Source organism: Notothenia coriiceps, unplaced genomic scaffold (assembly GCF_000735185.1).
Source record: "Notothenia coriiceps isolate Sejong01 unplaced genomic scaffold, NC01 NC01_scaffold00033388, whole genome shotgun sequence".
NCBI lineage: Eukaryota > Metazoa > Chordata > Actinopteri > Perciformes > Nototheniidae > Notothenia > Notothenia coriiceps.
In genome coordinates, this window is record NW_011366089.1 from 109467 (window position 1) to 130315 (window position 20849).

Below are 20849 nucleotides of genomic sequence, written 5' to 3' on the forward strand. Positions count from 1 at the left end.
TATATTACCATGCGGCTCTTCCAAGTTTGTTTTGGAAGGTCTCAATGCTAGTTTCTAAATTAGCCACTGTGTTAAAACAAGCGCAAAAGTGGATACTTTTCTCACAGGGCGAGGTCAACACAGTATTTCACTTGATTCAATTCAACAAACAGTTCAAATAAGAGTTGCACAAAAGTGTGCGTAATACTTGATCTGGCTTAGGTTTTTGTATTTGGCTCGCTAGTTAGGACGGGACCGTTTCAATTAGTTAGTGGAAATGACAAATTGTGAACGTTTTATACGATTACTAAGATTCACTACTCGTTTATGTACTTTGACAACATTTCAGAGATAAAATGATCTTTTATCAGGAATGTTTTATAAAACCTTTACTAATACTCTAATAATATGTTCATAGGACTATCTGTTTTTTTGGTAAGTTCAGTACATGCGCTCCCCCGCCTCTGATAAAGAGCAGTGCACAGCTGCGCCATGCTTTGCTAAGGGAAGCATCTGGGACTGTCTGCTACACAATGAGTGAAACAGTCCCACTCCGGGCTAGTCGTCCTCTTGCTCATTATTAATGGATGTCTTCAAACACTTCAAACACAAGTACTCTGGGAAAATAACTAGGACAACTCACACATTTATTAACACGATTGTTATTTCAAAGGGACCCAAGCCATTTTGTAACGTAAGCTCTCTGTTTAGACTCAGTTTAAACAGCAGATTCGAACAAAGCTCCTGAAGCGCTCTCTCAGTGTACCTGTGTTTACAGTGGTGAATAAATAAATAAATAAAAAGAGCAGAAAGCTGGGCTGACGTCCAAAGTACAGAGTAGAGAAGTGGTGCTACTGAAGAAGACGCAGGCCAACATGTGACTGGGGTCCCTTTTGAATGTGCTGACTCTAGTTGTCTATCTTAGCGGTGACTACCCCTCCAACACTCTTCTACTTCCTCCTCCTCCTCCCCCTCCTCCTCTCCTACCTGTTCATCTGTGTCATGTGTGACTCACGTCTCACTCTTGTTGTCCTGGCATTTTCCTTCCCACATACAGTATCTTTCACATCTGCCAGCTCTGCATGTCCTCCTCCTCCTCCTCCTCCCTTCCTCTTAGCTACTCTACTCTACATGGATGTCCACTAATATGACAATTAACTCTATCCGCTTACCTCTGTCCCCTTCCCCATCCCCCCTTTTTGATACAAATATGGCTGCATTTGTACAAGCGAAAAAGACAAAGCAAATCATGTAGTTTGTAGAGTCATTCTTTGTTTCTCATTTTAGTTTGATTTCCAGCTGGAGTTTTATTTTCTCCTCTCTATTTTCTTTGTAATTTTTGGTTTGTTTATTTTCTCCTTAGTCTCTGGACACAATATGTAGCTTTGATACTAAAAGAGGTCATTGTCTTTTTCCCATTTCGCTGCGGAGAACATTCCTTTCTCCTTTTTTTTCTTTCTTTCCTTTTTTTTGTTGATATTGCATACGTGTCACTGATTGAAATGGAAGGTAGGTAATGCTTTGCCTACGCACGTGATCTTTATGCAGATGAGAATGTGACAAGCACCCTAGCCTGAGTGACGTCAATGTTTCTCTCTCTTTCTCTCTCTATCTCTCTCTTTCTGTTGTTTACCAATGGTCTTTATCCAAATAAATTATATTCCATCAATTATGATTTGACTCTTAAAGGATTGGATTACGTAGAGCTCTGGTTTTCCTCTTGCCTCCTTAACTTCATTCTGAAGTCCAATATCCCGCTCTATCTTCCAGGTTCATTTCTTTCTCCAGCTTTGTTTTCTTTCTGTTTTGGTAGAATGCATTCCTGTTTGTCCAGCATCTCTCTGTTTGTCGGTGAATTAGTACATTGTCTTATGATTTTCACCATATTGATTTCCACGACTGTTTCTAACAACTGTCATAAGCTCCAGAGGTTGTGTGTTTTCTTATTATACCGCTTAGTTGTCCTCTCTCTGGTGCATAACGGCTCTTCTTTTCTGCGAGGACAAGTTGGTACTGATGTAGAATCTGAGATTACAGGCAGATCAGAAAAAACATTGTAATGCATGCGCAAAGAGCCAGCTGTATTTGGTTTCATACAAAACATTCAAATTACTCTCTCTGCCCTCTTTTCATGACCTGCTTACACTGAGCAGTGTATAACTGTGCATCACAACTTTCAGTTCCTAACTTCCATTGAACAACTTAACATAACCCTATTCATGTTGAATACTTACACTTGAGGACTGCAATGCACTTTAGCTCACTCTCAACCATGCAGTTTATAGAATAAGGCTGACATTACTCTACTACTTAACTATTTTTCTTACCATAAACTATTTCCTTGAACATATCTAAATGAACAAAGTCTGTCAACACTTTCTTACTTTCCAATGTTGTTTGTGGCACGATAAGGAGTCACACATATGTTGTTGTATTGTGAATCAATACAAAGAGTCTACAGCCACACTGGCGGCTCAGTAAGTGGCCCTTTTAGCTAATGCTAACAGCAGCAGGCTAACAAGCTCAAAAGGAAAATGCTAACGCTTAGCTGGTATAATAATAATAACGTTCACAATGTTTAACGTTTTAGCAAGATAAGATAAGCTAATTAGATCTAAACGCAAAGCTGAGTCATTCGTTTACCAGGTATGACCATAAATTAGACCTGATGCTGGCACGAGACGATGAAACTGAAATACTGCTCCAGGCAAGGTAAAAAGTACTATCAAGCGCTTCATTTATTGTAGATTTAGGTTTTTTCACAGAATTGATAAAAAAATAAGAAAAATGCAGAATTTGGCCAGCCTAATCATTCCTATACTAACACTAGCTTCTAGGTGTTATTCTATTTGTGACTCTATAAGTAGCTTTTGACTACTGAGCTTTTCAGGGGTTCTCACATTGGTGAATTACCAACAACATAACCTCTGATGCCATACAGTGTAATGTTAACCTTATCCAATCTAAGTAGTAATCTAATAATTACTATTGTTATGCAGCAATAACTCCCTAGAACGTTATTGAATAAAATCGTAATAACTAAAAGTGCCTCTTATCAAGGAGCCAACACACTGATAGAAGCTAAGCTAGTTAGCCTGTAATCGCTTCCGGATGTTAAATAACTCCTGCCCTGTTGAAGATACTACATGGAGAGAAGAATGGTAAAGAAAGTACCTGCCACTCTCCGCCTGGTTGCTCTCTGATGTTCAGGGAGGCGACTGGGCCCGGAGGATTGACTCTGTGTGAGGGGTTTCCTGCACATTGTGGTTTTCCTCTCTGCTTTTCAGTTCTTTTCCATTGATGTCCATGCATTGTCTCATGAGTCACTGGCAGGGAAGGTTTTTGTGTCTTTTTCTCTTGCATTTTGTGAATCTAATGATGCACTTATGTTGCCCCACTTTTCCCTTTTCTTCATACCTTACCTACTAAAGGAGGGAATACCACTTTATTGGTAAGTGGATGTTAACCAGAAGGGAGTTAAACAAGAGTAACCATTACAAAAAAAATCAAAGAAAATGGGTCGCTGTTCACATCTCAGCAATTGTCTACAAGAATAAAAAATCCAGAAAGAGAAAATTGAGTAGCAGACGATTTGTTTTCTGATTCGATTGATTCAATAATTGTGATCTTTATTTTGTTCCTTCCATTTCTGTGATGTTCCGTCAAGTTGTCTTCTCTTTCTGTTTTGTTTCATTTTTTTTAATCATTACTAAAAAAAAAAACTGAAGAAGTCCTCTTTTTCTACTCTAAAATCTGTAGCTCTGTACTTTCTGCCTTTGCTCTTTAACTTATTTGGTTTACAGTTTTATTTTTGTTTTATTCCCTCTCTTCCTCCTCCTAGTTTTTTTGTTTGTTTTTGCGATTATGATTTCTTCAACTCATTATGGTTTTGCATGCCAAGTATTGCATGCGCTGCACCATAGAGGACTATCTATAAGCCATAATGGAGAAAACCTAGATCTTTTTTTTTTAGATGTTAACCTTCTTTTGGCAAGTACACCGTAGCACTCAATCACCGACCTGAAAACACTCTAATGCTCTTTTTGTCCTTTTTCTTTTTTTTCCTTTTTTTTTTTCCTTTGTTGGTCATCATTTTTTCTACAGAAGCTCCGTCTGCTGACCGCTAACTCTGCAGGAATGCAGTCCACTCTGCTGAGAGAGCACAAGCTCCACAGCGCCCCAAGCAGGAGCCAGGCGGGACAGATGTGCGCTGCAGGAGAGGCTGGGGGTGTGGACGGCAGGAACTCGGCTTTAGGGAACTCCGTCACCCAGGCGTCAGGGAGGAGAGGGAGCCAGAGGGGCCAGAACAAGGGCTCCCACTCCCCCACTCACAGCAGCGACTCGGCCCACTCCCAGCACACCCACACCCACAGGGGGAGGAACTCCCGTCACCACAGAAAGTAAGACTTCTATTTGTCTCAAGCTTTAGGACTTCATGTACCCTACATCTTTCCACTGCCATTCAGACATACTGTCCATTAACAGGGATAATAGTATACAAAATATGTATAATTAATAAACTAAAACTAAATAAAACTATATATTTTAGGTAAAACTTAATCTGATTAAACCTCCTATTGTCTTCGTTTCCCCCCCTTACTTTGGTGTTTGCGGTCAAATTTGACCGGTCCTGTTTTAACTGCTATTACATTAACACAAAAAACATTAATCATCACCAAATTTCATTTAACACCCTTTCAAACTGTAAATATTGGTATACAGGAAAAACTGCAGTAAATATACAAAGAATAGACAATGAACATGTATTGCGTGTGCCAGGTGTGATCCATGTGGGGGGATGGGCACATAAGGGGGGGAACACATCTAGTGTGTGTGTGTGTGTGTGTGTGTGTGTGTGTGTGTGTGTGTGTGTGTGTGTGTGTGTGTGTGTGGTGTGTGTGGTGTGGTGTGTGGTGTGTGTGTGTTGTGTGTGTTGTGTGTGTGTTGTGTGTGTGTGTGTGTGTGTTGTGGGTGTGGTGTGTGTGTGTGTGTGTGTGGTGTGTTTCTGATCCAAATGGTTAGTTTCCTTTTCTTTATGGCGTCATTTTGTCCCGGTAAACAATGGCGGAGCGCAACAGCGGTAATTCCAGTTTTTAAAGTCCTCAAAATGCTACAACTATGTCACAAACTGGATGAATGTGAAGTATTTTGTTCAAAGGGAGGATGAAAGGTAACTTAAGGAGCACTGTTGTAGATGCTGATGTTATTGGTCAGGATTATTCATTTGGATCCCGCTGTACTACGAATCAAAGGACGGCGCAAGTGGAACAATTCACAAAGGGATTAAACTGTTTAAAACACATGCTCAAAGTAAGCCGGATTTTGCCGATGTGTTTATGTGGATTCAAAAGTCGTAAATAATCTACAAAATGGAGGAGACCGATCTGATTGGAGCAACTGTGACAAATAATCCAACCGAAACCGGCATGGACAATGACTATGTTTTAAAAATGCGCTTATCCAGACAAGCCTGGTTTGGACACTTTACGGGCAGAAGAAACATTTCTATTAAAGAAAGAATTATACATTTCTGTCTTTTTATGCCTTTATTACTAACTTGAATTTTTATTAAAATTAATTAGCCAATTGTTTTTTATATTTTATTGTAATGTAGAGACAAGCCTTTTAGTGACAATCATGTATTGCCTTACAATTATATGTAAAAAAAAAAAAAGTCTAAATATGATATTTGGCCTCAAATCATCTGAGGCCTGGCGCCCCCCCTGCGATCTTTGGCGCCCCCCAGGTTGGGAACCACTGGACTAAATCATCCAAAATTCAATGAAAGTGGTGTTCAGCAATTTTATATGTTCAAATGTCAAATGTGAAGGATATCATAAAAGCCTTAATGCCATCAAATGTAAAACAAAAAAGCTACAGTATGATTGATGAAAGTAGTAAATCTGTCAGATTTGACCCGAAGACAACAGGAGGGTTAAAAGATGTAATAAAAATAAGGGCCTTTGTAAAGCTCAGTTGGTCGAGCTGAGGCCCATGTATTGGAGATGGGTCCGCATGTGGAAGACCCGGATTCGAGTCCAACCTAGGACCATTTGCCACGTGCCATCCATTCTGTCTCCCCTTTTCAACACCGTCACTTGCAAAAACCCTGGTGGCCCATAAAATAATAAACGTATAAAAGAAAAAGGACTGATTTTTGGTAGCTATTTCTTGAGGGCCTTATGTGGTATTATCTTCACATTCAACACTAAAGTAGAAGAAAGACAACAAATTAAACATTACTGACATGCCTACCAAGATTTCCAAGTGAAAACGAATTGCACATTTATAACTACTCAAACCTTTCCTGTCACCCCAGGTCAAAAGGGGGCCACTCTTCCAAGCGTCACCACCGCTCCAGTCGGGGTCAGGCGCACCACCGGAGCCAGTCTGCGTCACCGGGGCGTCACCCGCACACGTCAGGCAGGAAGAAGGAGGAGTCTCGGGGCAAACCCAACCTTCGGCAGCGCAGCAGCTCCTGGAGCAGCGGGCACTCGTCTTCACGCTCTGCCTCCAGAGACGGAGGCCCCTCCAAGGCCAAGTCCCCACACAGCAGCCAGAACAACTCCAGGTGGGAGCTTGTTCTCTTTCACACTTTGATTTCCCTTTTCATACAGCTTATAGTGTCATTCTGATCTAATGTGTTGTTCTGACGGTTGGTGTGTCGTGCAGAGAGAAAGACAGCCAGAACCACTCTGACGACGAGAGCCGCGCTCGCCGCCGCTCCCGCAGCTACTCACCAATCCGCAAGAGGAGAAGAGACTCCCCCAGCTTCATGGAGGCCCGCAGGATCACCAGGTAACACATCTGTCCAGCATCACAAACCTCATTATGATCCATCTCCATCTATGATGATATCTAGGAGATCATTATGATTCAGATCTTACCTACTGTATGGATTTTCTTCCACAGGACAGTTTCACACAGAGACAGTTTGTCTGTGTTGAATTGCATTTTTGCTTTTATGAGTCCGAATGAACAACACTTTAGCATAATCCACTTTTGCTGAAGGTATGTTTATTCTCTGCAGTTTAACCATGTTCTATAATTGAAGTGCACTGCTCTCGGGCTGAGGACCACTCTTTTACAACTGCAAATTACAACAATGAGAAGCAACATGAATAAAATGAGGGGAAATGTTCCTGCTCTAACTCACAAGTGTAAATACTAGGAGCCACATCCTGATTCATTAAAGCCCTTGTTGGAGCAGAAATGGAAAAACTGCAGGCACAATTGGAAGTGTTAAAATGAAGTGGTGTGTGTGTAGGTTTGGTTTAGGAAACAGTATGAAGTGTGAGGTTCTCCAGCCCAACGGAATATGCTATTTCATGTTTTTCTACTTTCATGATGTGAATGTCTATATTATCTCCACAGCTCTGTGTCTGCTCTGGAGAACGTTTAGGCTCCTTATATTATCATTCAGCTATAGGGGAACAATCACTCAATCCTCTTGTGTGGCTCCAAGCAGAGGATGCAGCAACAGTGCTATTGCCAAACAGATAGTGCTGTTAGTGCAAGTGTAGGAGAATAAAGTCTGAGATACTCCAGTGGCCGGCTTATAGCCATATAGTCTGTATCCAGTATAACAACATCATAATAAACCTAAGGTGAATCGCAGCATTAACCCTATAATTGACTTGTTGAGTCCTTTGCTGCCTGGACTTTGATTGATGTCCAACATTGGAAAATATTAGCTCTGCAAAAATACAGGTTAACTGATATATTTTTGTTGTTTTTTCACCCTTAAAACCTGCAGAGGAATTACTCTGTTCAGCCATGAATAGCCGGCAGTCTGCCTTCTGTTTTACTGGCATCTCTTTCTACTCATTTATATTAATCAGGTTGGTCTGAACAATAAAAAACTCCCTGGAGTATTAAAAGAAGAAAATTACCATTTATTAAAACCCAAGAGGAAATTCAGTTATTGTATACACACATTATAAATATACACAAGCATAAGATGTATACACACATTAAGTGTAGATATCCAGAAAACATGGTTATGGCTAGAAAGGATCCGTCTTGTGTAAAACTCTCGCGAGAGTTTGCAAGTCACGTGGCTGAATGTTTACGTTTGGCAGGCAGCCTTTCAGTTACGATCGTTAACATCAGTGGGCCACAGCAAATGATGGTGAGCAGCTAAACTATCTATTAATGATGTCAATGACAAGGAGTGTGATTGTTGAAATAGGGTGTTAGCGGTCTTGCTGTTCAAAGAAGAATGACAACAGTGTAGATCACCAACACTGGTTTATTTTTTATTCACATACAAGTCAACACATTAAAAGTCCCAAGATAGCTCCTGGTGCAATAAAATGTTCCCTTTCAGTGTTTTACTATTATATCTGATGTTCCTCTATTAATATTGCTGCTGCATTAATGTGTATGTTGCATGTTACTGCTGTAGATGTGTTTCCGAGCCACTCCGATTACAAAGAGAACGTGACGTCAAATTTACACAAGACGGATCCTTTCTAGCCATAACCAGAAAACATGGCAGCTACACGCCCACAAACTGTTGGTCTGATGGGGACTTGAACCTGTGACCCTTGTTTCCAAAGCCATGACCCCACAGAAAGAGCTACTGCTAATGCAATAGAACTCAACAGCATCTCACATTCCTCAAAAAGGACCATAAACTCAACATGTCTTTGAAACACTTTCAACAAGAACTGATCATTAGAGCCTCCATGAAGGTGGGTATCTATTTAGGAGTGTTGTATTACTGCATCAGTTTCAGCCACCTGCACCTAATAAAGTTATAGCTGAGTGTACAGAACGTTAAGAGCATAAAGTCATTACAGAAAGTAGGATTATAAAGGCCAGGAGAATTCTGTATTAATTCATTTAGCTTGTTTGATGTCTTTATTTATTCATTGATGTACTGATTTGTTTGTTTGGTATTGTTTATTGGTCCATTAAATATGAATCAGTGAGCTGCTTGATTTAATGCTCCTCCATACTGAGAGCAGATTGGGTCTTTTATCCCCCTCTGCTAATGATAATAAGCTCAATTACAGTTAACTTATCTATAAAACTCATCAAATCTACTTTTATAGCTTCTTTTCCCATGCAATTCTCTATGAGCTTGTATCACTTGAAATGCCGTCGGTGAGTTATGAGAACACAGAGAGAAATCTCCCACACTACTGTGAGAGCGTCACCTCTACTCTCTCATACAAGTGTTAATAGACGTGGGTGAAATGTGTGTACCTTGTCGTCTTTCACTCCAGTCCTAAAGGTCCTGACGCCAAGACAACGGGATGCTGCTGAATGGAGCTGCCGCAGGCTAGTTACCCTGGTAACAGTTGCCGCGCAGCAGGAACGGACCAGTCTGACACCAGAAGCTCGGCTGAACAGCAAAACCATCAGAGCTCCCCTGAGTAAACCTGGCCTCCTCCTGTTTCTCTTTTTCTGTCCTCTTTGTGCTCCTTCAGCGCAGAAACTCACCAACTCTAAAGCGACGCCCCTCTGCGCTCATTCACTAATGTTGTAACACGGGGATAAAGAGATTAAAACGCTATCAAGGTTTATAAAAGAGGATATCTTTCCATTGCACAGGCAGATATAAAGACAAAAGCCAAGGCTGAGTTATCTGCATGCTGCTGCAAAGACAAGGTGAAGCAGGCCTTGCAGCAGCAGGATACCTTGATAGCGTTTATCTCTGCGCTGGGTGTCGGCCTCCACTGAGGAGACAAGGCTCTTTTGGGAACTAAAAGCTGATTACCTTACAGGAAGCACTGCCAGGGTGGCTATTAACATGGCAATCTAAGCTTAAACTAACCACATGCTTTTCTCTGCCCTGTATATGTGTGTGCGTGCGTGCATGCTTTGTGCGTGTGTTCCTGAGTAAGACTACCATCGGAGACGGAGACACATTTCAAATTAAAGGCAGGTTAATTAGGGATGGCATGTGAGGACAAAGGCTGTGTCCCAAATTTGGTCAAGGCTGTTGTTTGTGTCAGTGTCAGTATTAAGTAAAAACAGGTACTTAGGGTAAAGTTCTTTACACAACAGGGAGTCTTTTTCTTTGTATTGAATATTTTCCAATGTGAAGATAACAAAGCGAAAAGTTTGTTAATTGATTTTTCCAGAAAAAGGACAGTTTTCTGAACTTTTGCAACATTAAGCAACCAATCACATTGAGGATACTTACACATTTACAGTAGGTAAATGTTTTGCATAGGGAACTCAATTTCACTCAGAAATTTTTGCTTAAAGGAAAGTTATCTAAATAGAGAAGAATGTTCAATCAATGAAATCAATTATTTTCTCTTGAGTGATGCGAATCTATATAAATATTTTATAGTGTAGCAACTCTGTCTGTTTGTGTGTGTGTGTGTGTGTGTGTGTGTGTGTGTGTGTGTGTGTGTGTGTGTGTGTGTGCGTGTGCGTGTGCGTGTTAAACAGCTTGAACTTGTTAACACATAAACTGCTCTCTTTCAGATCCTGTACTGATCATAACTTCCCCACTCCTCTAACCTAACAATGATTGTCTCTCAACCACTAAGTCTTAATACAACATGTGTTAAACATCCATGAACACTAACTCGTCAAACCTTAAATGTGTCAGATGTAACCCCCTCCTCTCTCCTCTCTCCTCTTTCCCCTCTCCCCAGTGCTCGCAAGCGGCCCATCCCGTACTACCGGCCCAGTCCTTCGTCCTCCAGCCTGGACAGCAGCCCGTCGCGCTCCAGCCGCAGCCGGAGCCACAGCTCAAGCAGCTCCAGCCGCAGCAGGAGCCACAGCCGGAGCCACAGCCGCAGCCGGAGCTGGAGCCGGAGCCGCAGCCGGAGCTGGAGCCGCAGCAAGAGCCCCTCCCGCAGCCACCACAGCTACGACAGCCGCAGCAGCTATGACAGCCCCGGAGTCTGACACTAAACACGCAGCACGTGAAGAAGGGAAACAAAAACAACCAGAGGAGAATCATGATCTTTAACGGGGTCTCCACAGGGCCTCACTGCTGTCCAACCAGGGCCCAAACTCCTCGCCCCTGGACCATCATCTCTCCCTGAGCCTGGATCAAAGTGGAGAAACGTAATTTGATATAGCACATCACTCTGAAATTGGCTATCACTGTTCACGTCTTCACAAAGGCATTAAAGGAAATGGGTCACCACATGTCGAAATTAATTAGGTATAGCCCAAAGAACAAATCTCGCTGTATGTTAGCACTTTCTTTCTCTTCTTCCACAACGCAACCAAAAATGAATTCATTAAGAACTATATACTATATAAATATATATAAATATATCCTAACAGTAGGAGCTGAGTAGAAGATAAAAAGAGGACACATCAACTGCTTAATGAACATTTCTGACTTTTTTTTTCCAATCATGTCCTCATCTGCCTCAAAGACTTACATCTCATCGAGGAGCAGAGATCAACAGCAGTTAGAACAAAAGAGAAATCGGCGGATGAAATGGGGAGCAAAAAAGAAAATGAACTTTTTTTATGATAAAATTGTATTGTATAGGTTTGTCTGTATAGTAAACTCTTACGTTCTGGCTTTGTAAACTATGCACTGTATATTCCATCTAGTTGAAGGAGGTTTGTTGAACATGATGCATCAGGAGAGACTGGCAGGAAGTAGAGGTGCATCAGAGCTCCCACTGGCCTATACAGTATGTCGGGAGGGGGGAATTATTTATGATGTACTTTTACTCTTCCCTGTTTAAATTATTATGTTGATTCTGCTAATCCTGACTGTATGTGAGAGTGTTTGTGTGTGTGTACCTCCTCTGCAATGTCCAGTGAGGTAATTATTTATGTGTACACTAAGGCTGCTGTATGGTAGTGTACAGAAAACTGTCTGCAAAATATCTACCATGCACACACACACAAACACACACGTGTTGACCACAGCTATTTATGATCCTATTGTATTTATTTGGTTATTTATTGGTTATTTATTATTTAATGTATTTATCATGAACTGCAAAGCAGTTGGATCATGCTTTAAAGACGAGATTGTGATGCAAACATGTTCCCTGTACGTTTATGTCCACAGAAATCATGACAAGGCTGACGCCATCAGGGTGGAGATTTGACTGCAGTGTGTTTAACATGCTCTTTGTAGCCGTTGGGCAGCAGACGGTCTTCGCACACAGTTTCTCCCACGAATGCCACTACGGCACCCCCGGCCTCTTAGTAGTGGTTCATTTGAATGCAACCATTATGACTCTGCTTGTATTAAGGACGGTGTGGAAAGAGAAGTCCATTATTCTACTCTACCGTATGTTTCCAACCTATACATATTCCAATCCCTTGTATAATTGGCCGCAACATGTTTCTGTCACAGGTCCCCTTGTTACCAGGAAAATATATGTGATGTAACCTAGCATAGCAGAGACGAGACACACAGCTTCAGTTGTACGGTGAACAAACTGGCGACACAATCAGGGATCACCCTAAGTCTTCCTTACCATTCGACCACTCAGTCACTCAGTGTTGCATACCCAGTGTAACCCAACTGAAATAATCTGCAAACGTGTTCATTTATTGCAAGTATAGCATTGCCCCTTTGGTTCTCCAAGTCATTCTTTGTAGTGTACAAGTTATAATACCTGACAATAAACAGAAACAAATGGGGAAATAATTATGGTGTTCTTCTTCTTCTGCTGGCGTTCTGCACTTATTTTCCTACAGATGGCACTGATGAGAACTGTCCAATACTTGATACTCATGACAACTTTGGCCAGAATGTTCTCCAGCTCTGTAGAATTTAACTTGGGCAGATAATGAGACTGGCCCAATTCCAAACTGACCCCATCACCCTTACACTCTGTGATGAGTGAACTCAGTCTGTAGTCACACTCTCAAACGAGAACTGTTCTAACTTGTATTAATCAGCTAAATCTATTGGACAAAAGAAAATATTTCACTTGTTTTAAAATCTGTTGATGAGGCACTTGGCTTTTGCAACAGTCCCTGTCAATATACATTATATACAACATATACATATAAGTTGTACAATCAAATGCACACGTGCAAAAGATCCCCCCCCCAAATTATCCCCTTGTGCCGATTTTGGATAGCAACTGGTGGCATCCCATTGGTCCCAAGTTTGTTACCGAAAGAACAATTTAAAAAGAACACTGTGAACCCTAAGACTCACAGCTGAGCTGGACCCTATAGTGCAGTGTTACTGGGTTCAATACAACACCTATATCAGAAAGAGAACATCTCATGAGAGTGCCATGAGGCTGGCAGGAACACATCTGTGACATACAATCAGCCAAACAGAAGTAATCTCAGGCTGTCAGCAGCTTTGAGAAGCCACAGATTGTTGGTATTAATAATATGAGGGGTTTGCAGAGAAAGTCACCAACACTCATCTGATGACAGGCAATTGTGAAGCTGAATGTAAGTTGAATCTTATGGATAATGTGTAGGGTCAACAGTTGGTCCCCGTAGATACGCTGCATCCATGCGATGGGACCAAGTCATTTGCAAGTCCTTAGCGTTAAGTTTCGGGTCATAAACAGTTCATATAAACCCAAACATTTTGCATACTGCAATTTTTTGTTTTTTGTTGGCTACTGCATAGTTCTTGTATGTGGGCAAAATTACCTATTTTATCCTGCTTGTGCTCAGCTTTTTTATATTCATGTCACAAAATGACAATCCCCTGTGTATCTAACTCATGTTAGCTGACAATAGCAAAGAACAGTCTGTGCTGTACTGTACTGTACTGTACATCTCATCATGGCTTATGAAGAGCCATGTTAGAAATAGCATGTTAGTCTTATCTGAGTCTGGGTTTCTATGTGTTCAGCAGGCAGAATGACTCCCCCAGAGAGAGGGAGGGGGGGATTACACACAGTGGGGTTAACAGTACAGTGCACTAGGCAGCTGTAAGTGGGGAGGGCCTCCCTTTGGATTCCAATCCAGTGCTACCTCTGCCTCAAATAGATATTCTGGTAGCTTCCAAAAATACGACCTGGGGGCTTGAGGGAGGGCTCTGTTGACGGGGGCAGTGTCAGTGTGTATAAAAGCTCTCAGCTGAGAGGTAGACAGCACGTTGCGGGAAAACATTCTCACAGAGGCCAAAAAGCTCTTCCTACACAGCCAACAGCTCTACACTACAGCCAAAACACAGCAGCCATGACAGAGAGACGTATTCCTTTCACCATGCTCCGCACCCCCAGCTGGGACCCATTCCGTGACTGGCACCAGAGCCGCATCTTTGACCAGACCTTCGGTATGCCTGCCTTTCCCGAAGACCTCAACACATTCCCCAGCACCCACTGGCCGGGCTACATGCGGCCCTCTCTCATGGCCCCAGACATGCCCTCCATGGGCCAGATGAACACCATGGGCCAGATGAACACCATGGGCCAGATGAACCCCATGGGCCAGATGAGCTCCATGGGCCACATGATGCCCCAGAACTCCATGATGTACCCACCGGCCATGATGGCCCATCAGGCCCGTGCCATGTCCCGCCAGCAGAGCAGCGGCATGTCAGAGATCAAGCACAGCCAGGACAGCTGGAAGGTGTGCCTGGACGTCAACCACTTCTCCCCTGAGGAGCTGGTGGTGAAGACCAAGGATGGAGTGGTGGAAATCACTGGTGAGTCCCCATTTCTCTCTCACTGATCACCTGCTTACTGTACTCTAGTGAAGGCTCATTCAATAAGCACAGAATATGTGTTTAATAATTAGTTGTAGGTACTACAACAGCATCATACTAGTGACGTAACTAATGATGAATTTCATTGTTGATTAATCTGATGATTATTTAATCAATTCTTTAGTCAGAAAATGGGGTTCCCAAAGCCTCTGATGACATACTCATTATTTGTATCTAACATATAATAGACATTATGTCATTGAGGGGTAAAAAAAAGGGAAAGTATTTACATTTAGGAAGTTGGAATCAGAGACCATTTTTTCTTTAAAAATAAACTGATTTATCGTTAGTCAAAATAGTTGGGAATTCATCAAATAGTTGAAAAGTAATCTTTGCAGGTCTCACTCTCTTATTCTATAGCCTTAACAATATGTTAAGACTGAACTCCTGACAAAACATCTACAATTCTGATATAATAAATATAACTTCACGTGCTAACAATTTATTACCGTGTCAAACCGACTGTTCATTCCTGAGGGCATTAGAAAGGACAAACAATAAAGTGAATAAGAAAGGAGCACAATATTTAGATTTCCTCACGGACTGAAACGAGAGGTAGGAGCTCAATTCCTGTCAGGAAGTGCCGGTCTTTTAATGAATTTACAATAAAGAAATAACTTCTAAAACAAAAGCATATTAAAGACGCTCACTTGGTTTGCTTAGGTTTGTCTCTCATGTGTGTAAGAACAACTGCCACCGTGCAAACATAAAGAACAAGATAAAAAGGCAGGACACATTTATTTTTTTCAAACACAAGGCAGATGCATTGCTGCACAGTTACATAATATACTGAGACAATATACTGCGTTCCAGCACACTCGAGGGCGGCGGCTTTTGGATACATGCCTGCAAATGCAAAACAAAACACAATGCAACATGTGGGAGTCGCCTTTAACAGCAGCTCCAGAGTGCCCCAACTGTTTTATTAAAAAGCCGGTGTGAAAGCCGAGTGAAATATTTTCATTCTCCGTGTAATGTGAAGGACCAAATTGAAATGTGCCAACCTGAAGAAATGTGAAATTGATCATACAATAGCTCAGCTCTCCAAAAGGCCTTGAGCTCCTCTTTTCTCTGAGTCAGACTCGGCTTCTCTGTCAACCATTTCTCTAAGAATCATGCTCTCATAGGAGGGGATTTAGCCGTGACACACAAAGCGTGTCCTGCTGCTTTACAAGGACTGCTGGATCTAGTCCAGGTACAGGTTCCATGGCCGGACTATGGCCTGCTCACTGCTGAGAGACAGGAACAGATAAACAAAGCACGGGGTCTCGTCCAAGAAGAATTTGCCACCTCCTGTCACAAAAGAGAGGGGGTTATGTGATTTAAGATCATCAAACTCTGAAGGGCAACCTCTTTTCATGAGTCCTCATTTGAAAGAGTGCAGACTTGCCTCAAACAAACTCACAATAGTAGTGTCTTGTTTAAAAGGGGGACAGCTCCCTGCGGTAGTCAGCCATTATCAGCCCGTTGTCATAACAAAAATATCATGCTTCTTTATTTAGAGCAAGAATAAAGGGTGGTGTTTCATCATGATAGCCAGATATCTTAGTGCCCATGGGACACTGACAGAAGCTGAATGATGAGGATCTTTTTTGAGTGATCTGGCTGTGGCTACATGGGGGGGGAAGGCCAGCACAAATATTCCACAAAAAAGAAGCCCATTCATTGTAGCCTACTGTTGGAATTCATTTCACATTTACATACAGTTTAGTACTAGATAACATTGCACATTTGTTCTTTTATGGAACAATTCGAGGAGAAGATTGACGCCACTCTCATTTGTGTGTAGCATATGAAGCTAGCACAAGGACTCGGTTGTCTTAGCTTAGCACCAAAACTAAAGGCCCTGACTTTCAATCTTTCCTCCTGTACTGATACGGCTTACTTTGCTGCATAATGACTTTTAGAGAACTGCTGATAAATGTGTGGATTTGACATATAATATAACGTAATTTATGAGGTCCTTGTAGACATATTTCATTAACGCAGACCCGGCGCCAGAACAAATCTACAGAGGGCATATGATTTTCATGGGAGGGCACACAAAACCGTCATGTTCCGCGGCCTGAGACTGCCAAGGCACACTGTTGTGGGGTAGTTTGAAGTTTCATAGAGGGTTCTCAAACATATAGGGTTTCCCATTAGTGTACCAGGCGCTACAGTGGAATTTTCTTCTGCAACACTCCCCACACACACAGTATACCCACGACTTACACGTAGCCTATATGCCGTGAGCTGATTATCAGCTCACGGCATATACGTGTAAGCAGGGGTAAAGTGCTATTTTTATAAGTGGGAAGTTGACCTAACCTCTTCTAGGGGGGTCCGGGAGCATGCTCCCCCTGGAAGATTTTTTTTTTTAATATTGAAGTTAAATGCATCAATCTGGTGCACTTTGAGAGCAAAATGAAGAGATCTATGGATACATCTCTCAAGACACATATGAAACAGAACTGTAAACAGATTTACTTTTTCTTTATGGATATTTTACAAATCACTCCCCTTTTAAACTGTATTCTTCTTTTACTGTCATATAGTATTTCATATCTGTTTTTCATCTATTACTCTGACTGACATCACATACATCGTAGCATTAAAGTTCGCAGTTTATTTATAACTAAAACAATTATTTTTATTTTTATAAATAATAAAAAATGTGTTTATTGGGGGAGGGCAGGAATGTCAAATGGGAGGGCCTGGCCCTCCCACGGCATCGGGTCTGCATTAACGTTGTCATTTAGTGCTAAGCTAACAGGTTGCTAGCTAGAGTGTTTATATGTTGATAAGTGTTTCTCTAAATCTTAACGAAACTTCTTACCCCTACTTGTGATTTCTGCATCGCCTTAAGATAACCTAACCCAAGCCCTAAAGCAAACCACTGATGCTACAAGGAAACATTATTCTAACAGGAAGGAAAGACAATTTAAAGAGGGACCAGACTCCAACAGACTTCTACACAATTTTATAAAATGTCAAACCATTACACAAGTTGGCCTGAATATTCTTCTAAGTAGGCCTGCTTTGGCTTTGTATCTGGCATGCATTACATCAACACTATGTGGTGTATGGTTGATAAAATACAATACAAACATACTAAAGTAGGAAAAAAGCAGCTGTAGTCAAACAGGGCTGCATTTCATTCAGGTGTACCAGTTCCATGGTGCTGGTAGTGTACATGCTGACACAATGTAACAGCTATTTTATGCTTTTGATAATCAATGATAGTGCCACATTTATATAAAACTATGTTTTCTGTTTCCTCAGGCAAGCATGAGGACAGGAAGGACGAGCATGGTTTTGTGTCCAGGAGCTTCACCAGGAAATACACGTGAGTAGGATTTTCAAAGATTATCCATCTAGAATACATTAGTTTTATTTTTGATCACTTGTACACATTTGTTGTTCAGCTGATGTCAGGAAGCTACTGGCCATGCCATTTGTCACAAACTCACTTCAAATCTAAAATATTTATCAATTTGTTTGTTGTGGCTGTTTGATGGTGGCTTTGCAGTGAATTTCTGTGGAGGAAATGTATTTCTCGGGCTGGGCTCAGATACCTGGGATTCTTTTTTTATGATTTTGCTGCTGTGGGTGTCTTTAGTTTTGGTTTTGGTCCAGCCTGTACTGTAGATGGCTGGTTGCTGCTGATAGCTGGATTTCATGCTCTGAAAAGCAGAAGCAGCCTCCACCTCCTCCTGCTGGAGATTTAAGCTCAATAGGACTCTGCTGCCATCCAGGGGCCACAACAATACACACTGAGCTGGTCTTCAATCTGATTTACCCCTATAGTGACTCAGGCATTAATGTTTCAGTCAGTCTTGTTTAAATAATGGGTGATTTCTCAGACTTATCTTATGTGTGTTTCCCTCCAGCCTCCCATCTAATACTGACGTTGAGAAGGTGAACTCCTCCCTGTCTCCTGAGGGGGTGCTGACCGTGGATGCTCCTCTGATCAGATCCATCGAGGGCTCAGAGACCAAGATACCTGTCAACGTGGAAAACAAAGGCATGCTGAAGAAGTAGAAAGAAAAGCTGCACATACACACCCACTTGATATTTTACAAACCGCTTCTAGAAAGGTGAAGAAGCAGATAATCACTCTCCAGAAAGCATTCTTGTTCACACGCCAGAGAGAGGGAAGCGAGGGATTGCCCGTGCTCTCCTCTCTCCCCTCTGTCTATGGTAATAAGCCAACCCCAGCTGAGTGCACTGTGTAAACACATCTGCAGCTGTGCAATATGCCTGCTCTTTTTGCTGTAATTACACTCTTCATCTGAAATCTCAGTTTAGCCCCGCTAGCAGCTTTCTCTCTCCCTCAATTACACATACACCTTTCTAATTTCTGAGTTAATCAGCTTCATAAAACCTCAACAGACACACCAAAGACAACAGTAAAGTGGACTGCAGTAGCAGTTATTTTGTAAATCGAATAACAAAGGTCCCAGGAGAGCATGCATGTCACCAGTCTGAGTGTAGAACGGTGATTGTTGGAGTAAACACTGTGGGACTGAACTGGAATCATACTACATGCAAACGTGGAATAAAGGAAACAAAAAATATACTGAGTCTCTTCTCTTTTTTAAGTGTTAATTTGCATATTGGTGACATGACATCATGGAACTAGTATCTTGAAGAAGTGTGTGTTTTAAGTCTGGAAATAAGACATGGTGAGGCTGGGCTTCTTAATGTTTTGCTATTTTATGCTAAATTATTCATCTGATTGTTACCCATGAAAAAGAGAGCAAGTGAAACATGTCAGGCCCCACGAGTCATGCAGACAGCCCATGACAAACAGGATACTGCATCACTGTTGTGGTTTATATAAGAATTGCGCCCAGGGCCATAATGCACCAGGTTTCATTAGAATTTTGACAAAAATATTATCTTATAAACTGTGTCCTGAAATTATAGAACGAGTGCTCTCCTGATCCGAACACCAACGCACTAATCCACTGCGCCACCCGCTGAAATGATTTTTAAAAATAAGGTAATAGCTCCATATTCATCATGACATACATGTCAGAAATATTATATACAATCACTCATTCAGTGCAGAAGGGACAGGGGTAAACTCAAGCCAAATTAAGTGTAGTAACTCCACAGTGTATTATCTTAATCTATATAATAATACAATGTCAAACATTAATTGTTGATAATTTGTATTAATAATTTGAATATGTAAAATATCTATTAACTAATATTAACCCAAAATTGCATAATTCCATCATATAGAACGTCTCGGATTAATTATCAAGACACATTTTTGATGGAGACTTCTGTGCTTTCCACTGAGCAAGGTCATTGAAGACAATGGCAACAGGCATGGATGTTAGCGCAGTCTGGTGGAGCCAGATGTATTCATACCCTGAATACAACCACTTATTATTTTGTATTTGAACTATTGACATTACAAGGTATATTTTAGGCTTGGATCTGTAATTTATTGGCCTGTCGTCGACCCAACACCCAGACATTTAGTACAGACACTCATCATCCTGTTTAGTGATCTCTTGACTTTTCTTCTACTGTGAGTGTGAGGTTAGGATTTTAAACATTTAGAATTATTGGTGAATTGCATGATGATTTATAATATCTTTGATGTCACTATGATTTTTTATTTAGCTCCATCGGTTAAAACTATACTATAATTTTACATAATATATTCTATACTATGACTTTTTTTTATGACATTTTAACGATTTTCCTGAAAGTTTTAGTTATATTTATCTTGAACAGGATCCAAATCAAGAGGCGCATATTTCAAATACAGCTACATTGCAAAATTCAGCTATCCTTCTGCACTTATAGGTGTTGAAATATAGTCCCAGTTGTTTGAACTCCCCTTTAATACCTTCCCCATGAGAGTCAATATCACTATAAAGTAACTGAATCATGTTGCTAACTGAAGGTCCACCATGTGCTCATTAAATGCTAATATTAGCCAAATATGTCCACCCATGACATTATGGCAAACAATAGTTTGCCATAATTTCATTATTATCCAAATACTTTTTCCATTAACTGAAGTATATTGTTTAGAAAGGGACTAAATAGCTTTCTGAAAATGCACATTTTATAATCACTATGTAATTACAATGTATTTACTCTACTTTGAATTTGTCCATTTCAGGGTGGACACATTTTGCTGTCTGCATGTACATTGTCTGCCTGCAATTCATTTATTAAAAGTGTGGGAGCTGGACCAACATCCATTTCTGACAGCATAACCACTTAA

General features: G+C 41.2%; 2 protein-coding genes across 3 annotated transcripts in view; both read left to right on the top strand.

Annotated features, from left to right (window-relative positions):
- Positions 1-12574, top strand: part of srrm3 (serine/arginine repetitive matrix 3) — a 39809-nt gene extending 27235 nt beyond the window's left edge. Inside the window, exons 10-13 of one of the 2 annotated variants that reach the window (XM_010789794.1) lie at positions 4084-4379; positions 6299-6550; positions 6652-6777; positions 10599-12574. In XM_010789794.1, the coding sequence (XP_010788096.1) occupies positions 4084-4379; positions 6299-6550; positions 6652-6777; positions 10599-10854 (930 nt within the window). In that variant the 3' untranslated portion in view covers positions 10855-12574. Of the gene's footprint in view, positions 1-4083; positions 4380-6298; positions 6551-6651; positions 6778-9212; positions 9338-10598 lie in introns of those variants that run through there. The other variant, XM_010789795.1, reaches the window with a different exon arrangement.
- Positions 12575-13977: 1403 nt separating this feature from the next.
- On the top strand, positions 13978-19175 carry hspb1 (heat shock protein, alpha-crystallin-related, 1). The gene is made up of 3 exons (XM_010789796.1): positions 13978-14554; positions 17879-17942; positions 18487-19175. Exons 1-3 carry the CDS (start codon positions 14086-14088, stop codon positions 18635-18637), a joined length of 684 nt encoding a protein of 227 aa, XP_010788098.1. The 5' UTR covers positions 13978-14085; the 3' UTR covers positions 18638-19175.
- Positions 19176-20849: the final 1674 nt, after the last annotated feature.

Bases quoted from the DNA above. Each gene is read 5' to 3' on its own strand.
- hspb1 (XM_010789796.1), top strand. From the start codon at position 14,086: ATGACAGAGAGACGTATTCCTTTCACCATGCTCCGCACCCCCAGCTGG. The intron at 14,555-17,878 runs GTGAGTCCCCAT...CTGTTTCCTCAG, and splicing joins TGGAGTGGTGGAAATCACTG to GCAAGCATGAGGACAGGAAG. The intron at 17,943-18,486 runs GTGAGTAGGATT...GTTTCCCTCCAG, and splicing joins AGCTTCACCAGGAAATACAC to CCTCCCATCTAATACTGACG.